At 43.4% G+C, this 19913-nt stretch overlaps 1 protein-coding gene across 1 annotated transcript in view; it reads left to right on the top strand.

Moving 5' to 3' along the window:
* The window catches only part of amt (aminomethyltransferase), a 42955-nt gene extending 27672 nt beyond the window's left edge, over positions 1–15283 (top strand). The window contains exons 7-9 of the mRNA XM_072582701.1: positions 3556–3736; positions 10778–10933; positions 12561–15283. Coding sequence (XP_072438802.1) covers positions 3556–3736; positions 10778–10933; positions 12561–12739 — 516 coding nt within the window. The 3' untranslated portion in view covers positions 12740–15283. The remainder of the gene's footprint in view (positions 1–3555; positions 3737–10777; positions 10934–12560) is intronic.
* Positions 15284–19913: the final 4630 nt, after the last annotated feature.

Here is a 19913-nt window from a genome sequence, read left to right as displayed (position 1 = left end):
CCTAGACCTTTTTTTTCCAGAAGATAGTCCTATCCCCTGAGATAGCATCATGTGATGTGGGCAGAGGCAGGAGGGTATGACTGCAAATGAAGCAGGTAAGGGGACCCAGAGAGCAGGAATTTCAATTGCCCAACATGTTTGAGATTCTTTCAGCTTTTTTGGATGAGAGTGAGAGCTGAGCCAACTGACCATGTCACCGTGGTATAGGAAACTATTTCAGCAAGGTGAGTAACAAAGGAATATCATGGCCGTAAGGCACACTACAGTGAGAGGAATTGACACTGTCTTTGCTTTTAGAAGGAAGGAGAACAGAAAAATATAGGTCAACTTAGCTTGGTGTCTGACATGGAGAATTTGTTAAAATCGATCCTTAAGAAGATTGTGGCTGGACAGTTAGAAAAACTTAAGGTAATCTGGAAGAATCAGCATGGCTTTGTGAAAAGGAAGTCATTTTCTACTAATTTATTGGAGGTCTTTGAAGAAGTAATGTTTGTTATGATAAGGAGAAGCCTGTTAAACAACTGTAATTGAATTTCCAGGAGACATTTGACAATGTGCCAAGTAAAAAGTTATCGTGTAAAGTAGAAGCACATGATCTAGGGGTAGCATACTAACGTAGGCAGAAGAAAGTGAGGACTGCAGATGCTGGAGAAGGGCGTATGCCCACATTCCTGATGAAGGGCTTTTGCCCGAAACATCGACTCTCCTACTGTTCGGATGCTATCTGACCTGCTGTGCTTTTTCCTGCGCCACACTTTTTGACTAACATAGATAGAAGATTGGTTGGCTGGCAGAAAACTGAGTATTCATAATTATGTATCAATGACTTTAGCTGAGGGGAGTGAAAGCATAGTAGCCAAATTTGCAGACAACACTAAGGTAGATAGGGATGTGTGTTGTGAAGAGGACAGAAGGAGATTGTAGACTGACACAGGTGAGTGGGTAAAATATCAGGCAGATGGAGTTTAACGTGGAAGAATATGAATCACAGAATTGTTAGGGTGCAGAAGAGGCCATTTGGCCCATCATGTCTGCACTAATTCTGATACCTTGTGCTGATTTTTGTTTCATTCATGGAATGAGACCACACTAGGCCGGCATTTATTGCCCATCCCTAATTGCCCAGAGGGCAGTTAAGAGTCAACCACTTTGCTGTGGCTCTGAAGCCAGACAAGGTAAGGACAGCAGTTTCCTTCCCTAAAGGACATTAGTAAGCCAGATGGGTTTTTCTAACAATTGACAATGGACTCATGGTCATCATTAGATGATTAATTCCAGATCTTTATTGAATTCAAATTCCACCATCTGCCATAGCAGGATTCGAAACTGGGTCCTCAGAACATTATGTGGGTCTCTGGATTAACAGTCTAGCAATAATACCAGTGTCTCAACTGAACTTACCTCCACCACATTCCAGGCAGTGAATTCCATAACCTAAAAGTCAGTGTGAAAAGATTTTTTTTTCCTCACAATACCCTTGCTCTTCACTTTATTGTTCACCTTGACAGGAAGAAATGTAAAACAGAGAACAACTGGAAAATTCTGAGGTGCAGACTGATCTAGATGTTCTAGCACATGAGTCACAAGAAGTTAGCGTGCAGGTACAAGTAATTCAGAAGGCTAATGGAATGCTTTCCTTTAATATGAAAGAATGTTTCCTCTTGGGGTGAGTCCAGAACGAAAGGGCACTGTTTTAAAATTAGGATTGACCTTTTTAGGACAGAGAGGAGTATTTTGTTTTCACTGTGGGCTGTGCGACTTTGGAACTCTCTGTCTCAGAAACTGGTGGAAGTGGGGTGTCTGAACATTTTTCTGACAGGGATGGATAGGCAAGGGGAATTGAAGGTTAACAGGACTAAATGGGTCTGTGTAATTCGGAGCACAAACACATGGCCTTATTGAATTGTGGAACCGTCTCCAGGTCTCAATGACCAACGTCTGCTTTTAATTCATATTGCCTGTGCTACCTTAAACCCTGACCATTCCATATTCTAACTGTCCCGCCTTCAGACGCCTCAGTCCCGAGCTTTGGAATTCTCTCCTTAAAACCTAACTGCCTCCCCACCAAATTTTGTTTTATAATGCTCCTGTGAAACACCTTGGAACACTTCATACTGTTAAAGATACTGAATAAGTATAAGTTGACGTTGAACAAAGATCCTAGAGGGTTGTACCTCAGCATTCCCAAAATGTATTAGATGCATTAGATACTTGCTCCTGATTTATTTCTTAATGCTGCACTGATGGATCAGCTCCACTAGATGGTGATAGAGTACTTCTTTTGTGTGAATCATGTTGCATTATGTCTCCAGTAATTGTCTCCTCTTCAGGTATTTAATTTCCATATGACAGGTAGTGAATCTGCTTCCTCCATCCTCTTGGATATTACCTTCCAGATTATGAAAACCCACTGTGTAACATTTCTTTTTCTGCATAACGCCGTAGGATCATAAGAATCCGGAACAGAAGTAGGTCATTCAGCACATGAAGAGAAAAAAAAACAACTGCAGATGCTGGAATTCAAAGTAGATAAGCAGGATGCTGGAGTAACACTACAAGCCAGGCAGCATCAGGAAGTGGAGTAGTCACAGTTTCAAGCCAAGACTCTTCATCAAGACTTTCAACCTAAAATGTCGAATTCGATGCTGCCTGACTTGCTGCATTCCCCCAGCCTCCTGTTTGTCTCATTCAGCCCAACAAGTCTGCTCCATCATTCACTGAGATCATGACTGATCTGATAATCCTCAACTTCACTTCCCTGCCTTTTCTGAATACCCCTTGATTCCCTTACTGAATAAAAATATGAGATGATTACTCAAGTATATTAATATAGTTTTTCACAGAGGCTGGTTGTTCTGTGAATGTGACATGTGCGGGTACAGTTACAACATTTAACAAACTCTTGGATAGGTACATGAGTAGGAAAGGTTTTGGAGGATATGGGTCCCACAGGCAAGTGGGACTTGTTTTGTTGGCCTTGGTCAGCTTGAATAATTTGGAGGCCTGTTTCCGTGCTGTATGATTCTACTTAAATATAATTAATGACCAGCCTCAGCAGCCCCACGTGGTAAAGAATTCTACAGGTTCACAACAGGCTAAGAGAAGAAATTCCTCCTCATCTCTGTCTTCACTGTGGGGAAATGATATGTCGAAGAGTGTGGGGATTAGATGAGATTGATCTACGGCAATCGGGAAGAGTGCAAGACAGTGGAGATCGTTTTGGAATTGATACAGGATAGTGGGGTATGGAGGAGAATTGATACAGGGATATGGAGGAGAATGTAGAACATTGGGGATTAGTCTGGCATTATTACAGGAATATGAGGGAAGAGTGTAGAACAGTGGGATTATTTTGGGATTGATACAGGGACTTGGGGGAAGAGTGTAGGGCAGTGGGAATTAGATTCAGTTTGATATCAAGATATGGGGGTAGCTTATAGAATAGTAGGAGTTTAGATTTTGATTGCTGTGGCGTGGAACTGCAGTGTTATGATGAGAGTCTCCCTCTGTGCTAGAAATATCTATAGTTCTAACATTTTTGCCTTTAAATTGTAGATCTCGGTCCCTATTGAGCGCACAGTGGAACTAGCAGAATCGCTGTTGAAGAACAGTGAGGTGAAACTCGCTGGACTTGGGTCGAGGGATAGTTTACGCCTGGAGGCTGGACTTTGTCTTTATGGAAATGACATTGATGAGACCACCACTCCAGTGGAAGCGACACTTTTATGGACCATAGGTATTCCAACTGTCCAATCCCTGTATCTCTATAGCATATAGTGATCTAGCTCCTGACCAGATAATGGAAAACATCCCTGACTACTTGATTCTTTGATTTGATGTATTTAATTTGATTTTTACATACATATGTATGTTGTATACATTCCGGTCCAGACTTCAGCCAGATCTATCCCTCACTGAGTGTTGCTGCATCTTCACCTTCTGTGCCTTCATCCAAGTATCTAGCATCACCCAAGCTTGGTTATAAAGATACACTTCGACTAATTTCCTAATTGGTGATCACCTATTTAACTGCTGCAGAACATTTCACCTTGTTTTGCCAACATTTTTCCTTCCTCCACTTCGGTCGATCCAACTATTTTGATTTATTTTCTATTTGCTTCTCTGACAGCTCTAATATTTAAAATCTGTGATATGCATTTAGTTTAGATTAAGCCTATCCAAGCTGAACAGTTTTGCTTTGCTCCAAAACAAGCATTCATGTTCAAAGAATTTAAAATTAAATTCAACTCCTCCAGCCACTGACTGCCTGTGTCTAACCTGGTTATCCCTAACTACTGTAGTGAAAGAATCATACAGTCATCCTCTTTAAACTTGTACGTAATCCACTTGGCAATACCTGCATTCTAATCCTTATCCTGACACTGCTTCACAAATCAAAAAAAGTCTTTCACTACCTAGAGATTATTCCTTTCTGCTGCCTCATAGCCTCTTTTCAGCAATCTGAGGAGCACAATACCACTCAAGAATCTCTGGCACAGTTGCCGAAGCTTCTTGTGTAAAATCACCTTATAATAAAGCTTACACCTCCACAGGAACAAAATGCTGCAGATACTGGAAATCTGAGCAAAAGCAGAAAATGTTTGGAAATAACTCAACAGTTCAGGCAGCATCTGTGAAGAGAGAAACAGCTAATTTTCCATCCCTTTGGCCTTTCTGACTGTTCTGTTGAAAGGCTAATGACTTGGGAATTTAATATCCATTATTCCTCTATTGATAGATGCTCCCTGACCTGCTAAGTATCTATAGCATTTTCTGTTTCTATTAAAATTTTCAGTTACATGGCCCACTTCGCATACAGCGCATATAGCTGTAAAGATGGCTTCGGACTCAGGAAATTGTGTTCCATCCTCCAAGTCAGGCACTCCCACCAAGTCCCCCATGGGCATGGCTTCGATTTTGTGAAATTAATTTTATAACCCGAAAACGTGCCGAATAATTTAATCTTTTGTGTTGACCGAAGCACAGACTTTTCTGGGTTAGTTAAAAAGAGAAGAACATCATCAGTGTAGAGAGTAATTTTGTGCTCTCCCACTCCTACCTTTAGCGCCACTATTTCAGAGTCCTTCCGAATAGCCTCCGCCAACAGTAAATAAATAAATTTATTTATTTAATTATTTAAATTTGATTAAATAAATGAATTACTGCAGTAAATAGCAGCAGCAAGAGAGGACACCCCTGTTGGCTGCCTCTCCCGATGCTAAAATTGTCTGATCTAATGCCGTTCATAATGACCTCTGTCTTAGGGTCGTTATACACCACTGCCACCCACCTAGCGGAAGCCCTCACCCCCAAGGCCAAAGCGTTCCAGGACACCAAAAAGATACGGCCGTTCCACCCGAACAAACGCCTTTCCATGTCTAAGGAGACCGCCAAGCCCGGAGTTGACTTCTGCTGGCATACCTGTACTATATTTCAACACCCTCTTGATATTATTGGAAGAGCTACAACCCTTAATAAAACCCATCTGGTCTTCCTTTATGGGAGTGGGCAGTACCCTCTCTAATCTCAGAGCTAGTGTTTTAATCAGGATTTTAAAATCTATATTCAGCAGCGAGACAGGTCTATATGAGGCACAGTCCTCAGGATCTTTCCCTCTCTTTAGAATGAGGGAGATATTGGCCTCCCTAAGAGAGGATGGAAGGCAGTCCTGACTGTATGAGTGATTGTACATACCCAATATTGACTCGTTGTAGAACTCCCTCAGAAACCCATCTGGGCCAGGTGCGTTTCCACTTTGTAGCTGCCTTCCTGCCGCTTGTACCTCTTGTATTGTTAAGGGTGCATTCAAAAGGGAAGCTTGCTCTGTTTTTATAGCTGGGAGGTACAGATTCTCAAAAAAGGATTCCATCCTCCGACCGGTATAACCGCATAGAATGTCCTGAATATGGCACTGAACTTTTGCAACCCACGAATGACAGTACCAGTTCTCTCCCGAATAGATACGATTGACTGCGAGGCACTTTTCTTCCTAGCCAGGTATGCCAAGTATCTACCTGGCTTATCCCCATATTTGAATAAGCTTTGTTTTGCCGCCTGCGTAAGTATTGAATTCAGAGCAGGAGAGCTGTGGCCCGCTGTAGCTTAGCCACAGACGGTCTATCATAATATGCCGATTTGGCTGCCTTCAGCCAGGCCTCCAGCAAACATTGCTGTTCTCTCTCTCTCTCTGCCTCTTCCTGGTTGCTGAATATGAAATAATTAAACCTTTTAAATACGCCTTGGTGGTCTCCCAAAGCATCGATGGGTTACTTGCCATACCCGAGTTGATGTCCCAGTAGGTCCGAAACTCCCTTGTGAAGTCCTGTATAAATTTGCTATCCTTCAAAAGAAATGGATCCATGTGCCAGTACCGTGTGTCTAATCCACTACCTCTGATCTTGACATCCAAGTACACTGCTGCATGTTCCGAAATGGCTGTGTTCCCAATCCTGCAGGTTAGCATCAAATCCAGACAGATTGATGGAACAAAGAACATATCAATTTTTGTGCGGCACTTCTGCAGGTTGGGGCAAAAGGTAAAATCCCTACCATTAGGGGGGAGACATCTCTATACATTCACCAGCCTCTACTCCCTACACAAGCCCACTAGCTGTCTGGATCGCAGGGGGCTCCCCGAGAGACCCCTTGGCATCCTGTCTACCTCAGGGTCCATGAGATGGTTGACGTTTCCTCCTATAATCGTACAGCACATCTCAATAGCCATTAATTTGGAGACTGCGTCAATTAAGAATTTAAGGGGGTGCACGGGGTGGGGTGGGGTGGGGGGGAGAGCAATAGACATTTGGAATGCCATACTCTTCCTTGAGTATTAAGGCCTTGAGGATGATGAACCACCCATGTTCACCCTTAATGGTCTATTATCTAGAATGGATAATTTCTCTGTACGAGTATGACCACTCCTGTGCTTTTAAGAATTGAAAGAGGAGAAGAATACCCTGCCAAATCCTCTCTGCTGTTACTTCAAATGTTCCTTGTCATTCAAGTGTGTTTCCTGTAACAGGGGCGATGTCAACCATTTCCTTTCTGAGGCTTGAGAGCACCTTCTTTCTTTTGATCCGGGAACAGTTCCCTTTTATGTTCCAGCTGCACCTTCTGAACGAACTGTCATGACTGCCCAGAGTGGCCCACATCCCCCTGAGAGGAAGAAGCTCACTCATGGTGTGCCGAGTAGAGAAAACACAATTTATACAATCTAAAGACTACCACTACAGATACTACGAAAACTAACACGACTCTTAAATTAAGCAAACAAACATATAAACAACAGATTGCTGGAGATCCCCCCCCCCTTGCCCATAGCAGACACTCGTCCCAAACCTTACAACTCTCCTGGTTCCTTCCAGCTACGGCCACAGTCCAAACCCAAGCAATACACAAACAAAGAAAACCTATTCTTTACACTCGTGAGAGTTAAAAGTGGACGCCCACTCCATCCCCTCCATTGATTAACCCCACTGGTCTTCAATAAAAGAAATAACCACCCCTCAACCAGAGGAAACAAAGAAATAACAAAAATTACTAAAAGAGAGGGGAAAAAAAAGGGAATTTTACATCAAAGCAATACCAGGCCTGTAGGAAAGGATATGCCATTATCCATAGCTTTTTTTCTTCTCCCGACCCAGACCATTTATTTCAAAGAGTCCAAAAATTCCCTTGCTTTCTCTGCTGAGTCAAAATTATACACAAACCCTCCATGGTTGAAGCCAAGTACTGCCGGGTACCTCACAGAGTATTGGATATTCAGGTCTCTCAGTCTTTTCCTGACTTCATCAAAAGATTTCCTCTTGATTATGGCCCTAGAGAAATCTTGAAAAAAACATAAATTTCGAACCTTTGTACACCAAGGTCTGGGAGTCTTTTCCCAGCCTTCTGGAAGCTTCCATTATCAGTTGCTTCTCTTTATAACACCGGAGTCACACTAGGATCGGGCAGGGGCGCAGATGTGACCCAGGTCTGCGCATCGCAATCTGGTGGGCCCACTCAATACACACCCAGCACGATTCAACCTCCAGCCCCAGGAGCTGCAGGAGCCACTGCTCCAGGAAGTTAACCAGGCTCTCACCCTCCTCATGCTGCAGGAGCCCAATCATCCAGAAGATTTTTTTGGTTGACCTCGATTCTCAAGGTTGTCGACCGGGTCCAGCAGGTCCTGAATCTGGCCTTCCAGTATTCGGATCCGTCCCTCCGAATTCTCCGCTGTGGTCTCCAACGCCCGGTCCTTTGTTCAACCGCCTCTTTGCGTCAATCAGCGTAGCAAGGCAGAAATCGGTTCCAGCACCAACTTGATTTTCTCTCGGAGTTCTACAGACTCCAAGACAAGATCCTGCTGGTCCAACGGGTTCAAAGGCAACGCCGTGGGAGTACTCGACACTATAGGGGAGTGCCCTGTTTATTGCGATCCTCTCACTCCCTTTCCTTTATTCATCTTCATCTTGTTCCCAGAACGTTAGAATCAGAATTTAAAAGGTTCTAGGTATTTTGTATTACTTTGTTTTATCGATTTTCTTTCTAATGGGTGACTAGTGAGGGGGTGCCGCCCCGCTTCCCTATCCCCGTATCAGTCAGAGCAATCGCTTGGAGACACAGTACGGCTTTACCTTCTCCATCTTTATTCCAGGCCCGGAGGGGGAGAGAACGGTCACCAACGTGCAGACATGAGTTCTCAGTCTTCTCTCAAACGACAGATTCTTAAGGAATTATATAGTCACTGACAGGGAGCAGCATCCAGATAAGGCAACATCTATATTGGCTGGGTGACCGTGACAATCAGCAAGCATCAACAGTAAAGATTAAGCCATCTGGTATTATACACTGGATGTTCTTAACCTTGTTAACTAGCATTACGTAATGGATGCTTTTCAACTCATTAACTCACTGCCCTTGCCTCCAGCACCTCATTGTTTACTGCAAGTTCTTATCTGGTCAAAGTCATGCTAGCTGAGCCTTTGTCACACAACCCAAAACTTAACTCTTTCCCTACTTGTTCATACCTTACATACTTTCTAAGGGTGTGGTGGTGAAAGCCCACCTTACGTGGTACAGAGCCCAGCACAGCAGACCTATCAGATCGCCGCCATCTTGGATTCCCCACTCTTAACCTGTCCATGTTCCTCTGCAGCTTCTTGTATCATCCTCACCACTTGCCTTCCCACCTACATTTGTGCCATTTACAAATCCAGCCTGGTGAAATTTGAGCCTGTGTAAAAACTGCAGACTGCAAATGTTCTAGAGCTCTCTACTAAACCAAATGAATCTCGGCTTCTTAAATCCCAGTGGTAGCCAATTGCTCAAGTCATGCAGACTACTATATTCTGAGACACTGTCAAAACAGTGATCAGGGTAAAGCATTAAAATAAATGGAAGGTACAATAATGGTCAAACAGTCACCAGAGTTTTAGCTGGCACACTATGTCTAGATCAAATGGGCTTCACACTGGGAGAATACAGCTGTTGTATTCGGCCTCTCAGGCAGATCTTAACTCAAGTCTCATGTGAGATTCTTGAACCACTTACTCAAAAGAGAAGTAGAGGTAGTTTTCCTTTGTCTTCCTCATAAAACACTATCTTTGGTGTACCTTCAACCAAGGCTAAAGCATGGCCCACCAACCCTTTACAATACCAGCATTCCCAGCGGGTGTCAACCCTGCAGAGTGGAACCCCTGTATCCGCGGATTTGGTTTCCCTGATTTCAGTTATCCACGGTTTACCGCGGCCCGAAAATGTTACATGGAACATTCCAGAGATAATTCCGGGGGCTGCCAGGGAGGTAAGTTTCCCATTTAAATGACAGAGTTCACTATTTTCAGTAGTTTCGGGATCCGCGGTAGGTCTTGGAACATAACATCCGCGGTGATACAGGGGAGGGAACCTGTATTCAGAGCCAGGGTCATATGGACTGAGGCTCAAACTTTATGGTCCTTCTGACTTCTAGGTAAGGATAGCACCCAAATCCACGGTCACTCTATCCAAATGGGAGTCATGGGATTTCAGCAAACCAGTTGGAGACGTACAATAATCTCGTATTCTGTCATCATTTTTACACTTAATTTAATTTACTTTCCAGAGTTTGAAATTCAATAAGTTCTCAAATTTAACGAAGTTTTAATCTATGAGGAATGCTTGAGGACTCTGCGACTATACTCGGTGGAGTTTAGAATGGCCCAGAGAGAGTGGACATTGGGAAGCTTTCTCCCTTGGCAGGAGAGACGAGGAGCCAAGGGCAGGGCATTGGACTAAAGGGAAGACCTATTTGAACGGAGATAAGGAGAAACCTCTTTATCTATGGAATTCATTGCCACAGAAGGCGTGGAGACCAGGTCATTGAGTATATTCAAGACTGAGATAGATATGTCCTTGATTACCAAGGGGATCACAGGCTACGGGGAGAAAGTGGGAAAATGGAGTTGAGTGGAGAGCAGACTCGATGACCTGAATGGCCAAGTTTCTGCTCATATGTCGTATGGTGTTAATGGGACTTGAATTAGTATTCTGCAATCACTTACATGACCAAACAAAAACACCCTAAGTAACACCTGCCATTATCCAAATTCCCTTCTCACTCACACGATCTCCATGGCCCTTGTTCTGCTCGTTCCTATAACAGCTAATGTGTTTGTGTTTTAACCACCCAAGGAGGAAGGGACTTTATATGCTATGCACATTTGTCTCCTCTGACAAGAAAGATGTTTTCTGTCTTTCCCTGAGCCAAGGCCTAGTTTACAGTCTGTCTTTCCCTTTGCTCTCCCTGTCTCTGCAGGAAAGCGGCGGAGAGCTGCTGCAGACTTCCCTGGAGCTGGGATCATCCTGAGACAGATCAAAGAGAAAACTAAACGGAAACGAGTGGGCCTGATGTCGGCTGGGCCCCCAGTCAGGCAGCACACGCCAATTTTGAACCTTGACGGAAATGTCATTGGTAAGTTCCAGAACCGCAGCCTGGACAGTGCATGGGGGTTTACCCTGTAGAAACAACTGTAGAGGATCAGGAATTACACTGCACTTATAACTTTTACAACAAATTGGATTTAAATACTTGTAAGGGAAAGGAATGCAGGGGCTAAGGGTGAAGAATGTGGCAGTGACATTTAGTACCAGAAGTCAATGCTGCAGAACAGTGTCAGCATGCCAATCTGTTCCTGGACCCTTGGCTTAAGAGCAAATGTTGCTGACTACACAAACCTGGAGAGCACTCTTGCCTGAGCCAGAAAAGTGTGCATTCAAGCCTCACTCCTGCACCTTGAGTACGTAGCCTAGACTGACGTTCCAGTGTGGTACTGAAGAAACATTGCACTTTCTGCAGTCAGAGTTATCAGGAGGGTATTCAGTCCATCCAAGTCATGCCAGTTTCTCCGTAGGGCAATCCAGTTATAGTCCCACTCCCCTGCCCTGTCCTCATAGACACAACTTTTATTCCATCAAATGCCAACCAATTTCTATTGTATTTTGGTTAAGAAATTAGACTGAGGCCTTGTTTATATCCTTGGCTGGAAGTACAAGATCTCATGGCATTAATCACAGCAGATGGAGGCTTTTTCCCCCCAGTGTCCTGGTCAATATTTTTCCCTTAATCAATGTGTCAAAATGTAGATTTTGTTTATTCTTACATGGGATACAGGGTCACTGGCTAGTCCAGCATTTATTGCTTGTTCTTGAGTTGGTGGTGTAATGCTTTTTTGAACCACTAAATTCCATTTGGTGTCGGTACACAGTAGCCGCTGGGAGGGAAGGAGATTCTAGCTACAGATAACCAATTATAAACCATTGAACTATAATCCTAGTAGTGAAAATTCTTATAAATTTCCCCTCCATGCACACGTAAAGACAGCCAAAATAAAGCACGAGTCTTATGGGAAAGACTCAGAAGACAATTCACTGGCCCCTATTCACATGATTTGTTGAGATGAACCATTTGCCAATCAAAATGCTGCTTTTTGATCTTCCTTCTCCAGATGCTTTCACTTATTTGCAGGAGGCACAGGGTGACTGGCTCCCACTTGTAAAGGTCTCTGACATATTGATTAAAATCACAGCTTACAGCAACTCATGAGGGGAAATGAACTGGCTATCTTTAGGCTTGAGATGCTTTTTAACCACAGAGGAGAAACACCGTTCCTTCCTTTCAGGACATCCGATTCCTCCATCCTTTCTTGTTCACACCCCAAACTGTTCAGTTACCAAACGCACAGTTTTTGGTGAACGGAGGGTCTGTGGATAGTGACCAGTTGTGATGACAAGCAACAAATAGTTGACAGCGAAATCTCCATGCATACACAGCCCCCTGTCCTGGTTGGAATAGACCCTGCAGCACAGTGTTTGGGAATGGAATGCTCTGTGGGAACCTGCTCCTCAGCAGTGGGATATGGACAGTCAGGAGTTGGAGATAAGGAAACTGGGGACCAATGTATTCCTTGGACATAAAATCCCTGCTGAATCACAGAATAATTCTCAAATGAATCTGAGTATTACTTGCTGAGTAATTAACCAATAAGAAAGAATATGGAATATGTACGAACCTCTTAGCCTTGCTTTTCATTCACCCTCAGGGGAGGTGACCAGTGGATGCCCCTCTCCTTGTCTGAAACAGAACATTGCCATGGGATATGTGGATACAGAGTACAGCAAGCCAGGCACTCCAATAAAGGTGGAGGTTCGGAAGAAGATTGTGGATGCCACTGTCTCCAAGATGCCCTTTGTACCATCTAAATACTACACTGTGAAGTGACTGTCTCATTTTCAGATTGAGTGAAATGAACGCTTTGAAGAAGATGACCAGATTTAATTAGGACTTTTGTATTTTTATGATTATTTTGTATCTGCCTTTGGTTTACAAAGGTTGGCTGTTGACTTGTTCTGATCCCCTTATCCTGCTGTGATAGAATGTTGTGTGCGTTTTCAGAGGGATGGATGAAATTGCATTTAATGAAGAACGTGGGGAGGTCATTGTTCATTGCTGTCTGGATTTGGGCCTTGCTCCATTCAGCTGATCAGCAATCATTTCTGTTCACGAATCCATACTGCAACCTGACAGCAAGGCCAACAGACGGTCAACAAACACTACTCTTAACTGAGTAGATCAACACCTTTCCTATTGCAATGGCAGAGATCTGCCAGGTGCAAGTTACTCCAGCAGTTCAGCTGCAGAGTCCTGTGTAGCTGACAGCTTATTGGATTTTTAAAATTTACTTTCCAAGGAGAGTAAAGCATAGAATTGAGAGTGTACGAAGGCCTCATGTTGTAGGTAGGATTCTTCATCCAGGCCTTCAATTTGTGGAGCCATGTGGGGGAGTGGTTTTTGTTTTACATCCACTGCCTCTTTGACCATGGGTGGCACAGTGGCTCAGTGGGTTAGTACTGCTGCCTCACAGCGCCAGGGCCCCAGGTTCAATTCCATCCTCAGATGACTGTTTGTGTGGAGTTTGCACATTGTCCCCATGTCTGTGTGGGTTTCCTCCAGGTACTGTTGTTTCCTCCCACAGTTCAAAGGTGTGCAGGTCAGGTGGATTGGCCATACTAATTTTCTCATGGTGTCCAGGGAAATGCTAGGTGGGTTAGCCATGGGAAATGCAGGTTTACAAGGATTCTCTTCAGAGGGTGTGTGGACTCGATGGTCTGCTTCCACAATATAGGGATTCTATGCTACCCGGTGGGTTGTGACCTCAGCATTTTGCACACTTGGCTGTTCGTTGTACAAGCTGAGATGGTGAAAATTAAAGGGGCATTTGAGTAGAAACAGCACTCTCTTCTTCAGCAGGCATTAGTAAGTAGCAGAATAGCAGTCCAACTTTTTGCCAGTTGGACTGCTACTCTGCAGTCTATCTGTCACTATCAGTCACTATCTATCTGTCCCTCCTCACTCACTTCTAAGACCTATCTTAATAGCCCATCTGCTGTAAACCAATTCACCACAAACCAAGAGTCCACGGGGCACAATGGAAACTGGTTGTACGACAAACGGAGTCATTGCAGAAGACCATCAGGCTGTAACCTCTGTTGGGACCTTGCCACCCCCTGCAGCAGCTGCTTTCAGGGGGATTTGAGCATGACAGGTGACTTCCTGTTTGCATCTAATAACCAACAGTCTCAAGGAAAATTTCTAATCCACCTGTTAAGAGATGTTATTACACACCTCTGGAGCAGGTGGGACATGCACCTGGACCTCCTAGTCCATTGATAGGAACACTAGCACTGCACCGTAAGAGCCCCTACTAACAATCTCAACATAATAAAAAGTCACTGTCACTATCAGTATCTGTGGGAACAGGGATGATTACCTTATTTCTGAACACTAACCTTTGTGGACAAAGCTTAGATACTGCAGCTGCAGATGAATGTGAGTGCTTACTAATGAAACTAATTATAATTTAATCACAAATAAGGGTGCTAATGAGACTATGCCGACTACCAACATTGCTGAAAGTTTGCTGCAATAACAGAATAATGAGCCATTTTCTAATTGGGTGGTATTGAAACGTATATGTGAAGGTGATGGTCAATTTCATACCTACAGCTAATGTAATGAATAGTGCCTTGTGTTTACAAACTGTAACTGGGGCTGGCCTGATCTCAGAGAAATCAAGGCCTCCCTGAGTAAATGTTGCTTTTCTTTATGTTTAAAGAAATACAGCTGCAAAATCACAAAATATAGTAGTATTGAGTGAAGAAGGACTGTGTTAAACTTGTCTGAAAAAGGTACCCTCGGTGTTTGATTAACCAGCCTCATCTCCTTCACTATCTCATCCTTTCCCAGAACCACCAAACTCCTCACTTCCTTTGGCGAACTAAGTTCCAAACACCCCACTTTCCTCAGGCTCCTTCCCCTCAAGTTTCCCCTTCCTCTTGAGCAACTGTCCTCCAAAGTCCTCACATTTTTTCCAAATTCCTTGCTCCTCTGCCTTCTTCCCTCCAGACCCCTTGCTTTCCTCCATCTCATTCCCTCAAGTTTCCCAGTTCCCTTCCCTCCCAACTTCTCAGTTCCTTTGGAAACCTTCTCTCCAAACTCCTTGCTATCCTTGACCTCTCTTCCTCTTATAATCTGGACCCTTTAAAACTTAATCCCCACATCACTTGGATACATATTCCTAAATCGTCTCTTCTCCATGCTCCTTTCCAGCCAAGATGATGTCATGAATTTCAGGCATATGATTCTCTCATTTTAAAAAATTGTACTTTGCAACACTACATTTGATGGATGCTATTTGATAACTTTTTATTGGGATTGAATCAAGCATCTGATCTATTTTAATTAAAGATTAATTACAATATATAACCATTTGTTGCCTCCATCCCTTTTTGATTGGTCGCAGTGATTTGACGAGTGGAGCCTGCTGTACAAGGTGGGAGGGTGGCCTGTGAAAGACTGGGCTGTGTGATATACTGTAAACAGTGGTGACTGAGTCTGGGTCAAGAAAATAATGAAAAGTCAAAGGAGCCTATCGGAACCTTTCTTTCCACTACCTATTGTTGGTTCAAGTCTGTTGGCCAGATTTTCTGAATCTTGGTCTCCTGCCAGATTCACTTTCCTTTCACTGAATCATTCCTATTCCATACTTGATCATGTCCTTTCACTCTGATTGGCTTTCACGCTCCAGCTTATTGCTGCTTTGCGTCATTCACTGATAACTACAGATGAGGGCATTTCCAGAATGTGCTACAGGTACAGATGTTTGCAAGCCAAGATGGAAGTGGGAAGACTACAAAACGTTTTACATGGAGGAGATCTGATGGATGACCACAGAATCCCAAAGTAGGTTTTCTCATGGGGAACTGACTGGGTAAATAATATCAAGACAGTCAGTGCAAATAATCCCAGGATCTGCAAAGCAGTGCATTACAGAGCATCTCTCATGGATGACGCTGCAGTAGATCCACATTTGAGACAAATACTGAATTTCATTCTTCACTTTTTGAGGATCATTGTTATCAAAACTTGCAACATTCAACATGCTCAGAGGTGGTGTATCAGCAGAAACTACTACAAGCACCAGAGACAACATGAATCATCAGATCTGTGTATGAACATCCCCTCTGGACTCTTTGGTTGAGAGGGTCAGAGCCCATAGATGGTGACAATCGTTTACAGTTTGGTCCTGGTCAAACAAGAAGGATTCTACCATGGTGCAGAAGGTGATGAGTCAGCACAAGACTTTTAATGGAATCAATTGTAGAGTGAACATTGGACATCTGGGGAAAAGGCACATAGTGGCTTCAGATGCTCCAGGGGAAATGGGTGAATCTTCAATACTATGTTTCTCATGGGCAGTAGACAAGCAGCAAGCGCATTGCAGGAATTTGTGGGCACACAATCTGATTTTTCTTTCCTCAAGACTTGTGGAGGTAACTTGGGCTTAATAGTAGTTCTTTATGCCTCTGATTGAGAAAGTTATCGGTTCAAGCCCCACCCTAGGCTGACGTTGCAATGCAATCACAGAGCGCTGCTATGTTGCTGGTGCTGTTCTCCAGATAAGATATTAAATCAAGACACTGTATGATCTTTAAGATGATGGTGAAACATGCCACTGCATTATTTTGAAGAGTAGATAAATTTCCTCAGTAGAACATCTTCTGTCTTCCACCCCATCATAGACAATCCCTTTTTAAATCTTGCCCCGTTTTCATCTCCTTAAAATTTATGACATTTCAAACTTTTCTGGAGGTTATAACCTGAAATATTGTCTTTTGTTGCTGCCAGAGCTGCTGAGTATTTCCAACACTTTGCTATTATTACATTGTAGCTGATTAGCAGTAGGTTTGCAGGAGGGGCATGTAGATGTGTGTGCATTTCAGGCATATTTCAAAAATAAGCAAAGTGAGGTGTGAAGTAGGACATTAGAAGTGAGTCCTGAGTGCTAGCCTGTGTTGCTGAGTGAGAGATGAAGCCCAGGTACATTAAGCAGTGTTTGAAATAATCAGATTCATTCACTTTCAGCACTGTTGCCATGTTAGTAGCCCCACACTCTAGCCATGGACTATCCCTGCCATGTGCTTTCACTTCCTTCACAGGAATACTCTGAAGGGCTCCTTGCAGCCTTGCCAGAAGCATGGTCTTCCTCTTGTCAGAGTGTATCCAGGGGTGCATCACTGAAACTGGAATTTATCTCCTTCACTGTTAGCAACATGGTTTATCTGCAAATGATGGAGACGCAGTGCATTGCAGCAACTTCGAAGGGAGTGTGAGGATAGGCAAGAAGCCATAGAGGATTGGAAAGATTGGCAGGGGGCATGAGAATTGTAAGACTTCAAAGATTGCGTAGGGCAAGACCATTATAGTAATCTGAAGATGAACATTTTAAATTTGATGTGTTAGAAACCAGTTGAGGTTGGTCAGTGAGGAAATAAGGGGTGGCTGAACATGTCTTGATGCTGTTGAGGACAATGTATAACTTTTAAGTTGAACTTATATTTTTGTATCTTGTGTGTCAAGATAGGGAACCATGGTTGAGTTTCATTTTTGAGTGTTCTTATGTATTGGCAGTGAGTGAGTTGCCTGAGGTCTGTTTGTTTCCAATTATTTAAATGAGGTTTTGAAGATCACCTTAGGGGAACAGTTTAGAGCATCAAAAAATGGCAGAGTGCAAAGAAAAGTCACTGTGCTGTGACCTGGGTGCAGTTACAGGCAGAGTAAGGCAGACCAATGCAGAAAGTCAGTCAAGTCTATGTGTAGTGCATGCCAGAGAATGAAATGCTTCTGAATGCTGTGTTTAAATAATTCATATAATTGCCCTGAAGTTAAAATCATAGGGAGTTTAATTTTGCAATTTATTGTAGCTGCCTCAGTGGGAGGTATGAAGGAGGTGGGGGAATCATCTGACTGCACAGAAATTCGGCAAACTGGAAATGTACCATAGAGTCATAACCTGAGTCTGAGTGGGGAGTCCAAATTTGGAATCAGTCGTAACTCTTGCCTGAGGTGTGAGAATTTGTAGGAAAATTGCTGGGATAAGAAAAATATAGTGTGAATTTGAAAGCATTTCTGATGACTGCAATGAATCATTTACAGTTTTTTGTCTGGTGTAATATAATCAATGCTTTCCTGTTGAATAAACCTTTTATTCTTTGTTTTACAAGTACACTGGCAGCCTCTTATGAATGTGTTCAGTAACTGACCTCCACGGTTTAGAAAAGAAACGAAACTAGGGTCTATCAAGCCAAGTTATGCTCTGGGATTTGACTTGTCCAGTATTAATGTCAGCTGGGATCAGAACAATGCTAATAAGAAACCAGACAGTAGGGCTTTGGCTGAGCCTGTTTACTGAGATTGGATGGGTCAGAGGCTAGGCACTTGCCATTCTTGTTAAAAGCAGGTAATGCTCCTAGTGTTTCCCTTGACAGACAAGCAGGAGGCTGGGAGAACCCAGCAAGCCAGGCAGCATCAGGAGGTGGAGAAGTTAATGTTTGGGTGTAACCCTTCTTCAGGACTTGGGGGTGGGTGTAAGGGAAGCTGCAGATAAAGGGGGCGTGGTGGGGGGGGAATCGGGCAGTGAGGTGAATACAGGTAGAGGGTATAACCTGGTTGGTCGATGGGAGGAATTAATCTGGTTGGTCGATGGAAGGGTTGATCAGAGACATGGAAGGAAGAGGGGTCGCTGGGAAGGGAGTCGGGGAGGGGGATGGGAAGGGAGGTTATTTGAAATTGGAGAACTTCATCTTACCTGTGTTCACCTATCCCTGCCTCAACATAGCACCCCCCCCCCCCCGAACCCCCCAACTTTTTCTGTAGCTCCCTTTACACCCACCCCCAGTCCTGAAGAAGGATTACACCTAAAACATCGACTTCTCCCCCTCCTGATGCTGCCTGGTTTGCTGTCTTCTTCCAGCCTCTTCCTTGTCTGCCTTGGATTTCAGCATCTACACTGTTTTTGTTTCTAACCCAGTGTTTCCCTGAGCAAATTCACCAATTTTCCTCACTCAACTACTGTCAGCAAAAATATAATCTGATTATTCTATTTGTGGGTTCTTCACTATGTACAAATTGGCTGTTGTGTTTGTCAACTTAAAAAAGCGCAATTTGGCACTGAAGTGCTGAAGAAGGAAATTCAAATGTTTAAGGGACACAGTTTTTAAGCTCAGATCATGCTACCCTGGAAGTTAAAATTTTACATAAAATGACAAAAATACATAAAATATAAAGTTTTTATAGCTCATAATTAACCCAAAAATAGAGGTAAAGTAAGTGACATTTTAATTATCAACTGGCTATCATTTACACAATTGATTTCTCTCGATTTAGTTCATCAACCTCCCATTCTTCCAAGGAAACATTCCCCAATTCTCTGAGCTTCATATGTATGCTCCTCTATGTTTTGTCAAATTAACAGACCATTCTCTTCCTCCATTTCTATGGATGGAAACAGACTATTTGGCCCATCGGGAGCACACTGGTCCCCAAAAAGCAGTCCACCCAGACCCACCCCTCTCTTGAGCCCTGCATTTCCCAGGACCAATCCACCTAACCTGCAGATCTTAGGGTTATGGAAGGAAACTGGAGCATCCGGAGGAAACCCACATAGACACAGGGAGAATGTGCAAACTCCATGCAGACAATCACCCGAGGCCAGGATCAAACCCATGTCTCGGGTGCTGTAAGACAGCAGTGCTAACCACTGAGTCACCATACTGTCCCAGTCATACCTCTAGCATTTATATGTCTTAGACATCATATTTTGGCACTCTTTTTGTGTACAATACATTTCACTCTCACCTTAGCACATTCCTTCCCTACTTGCACTCAATGCTGTTTATCCCTCTTTTGTTGCCATGTACTCTGCCCCTTCTTCATAATGTGATCATTCTGTACCCTCCTACTTACTCCTGCTGTTTTGTACCTCCCTTTGCCAGGCATCTCTCCCCTTCACACCTCCCTCTCCACAACCATATTTGATATACCCAATAAAAACCGA

The sequence above is a fragment of the Chiloscyllium punctatum genome, chromosome 12 (genome assembly GCF_047496795.1).
Source record: "Chiloscyllium punctatum isolate Juve2018m chromosome 12, sChiPun1.3, whole genome shotgun sequence".
Taxonomy (NCBI): Eukaryota; Metazoa; Chordata; class Chondrichthyes; order Orectolobiformes; family Hemiscylliidae; genus Chiloscyllium; species Chiloscyllium punctatum.
This window is presented reverse-complemented; position numbering and strand designations above follow the sequence as displayed.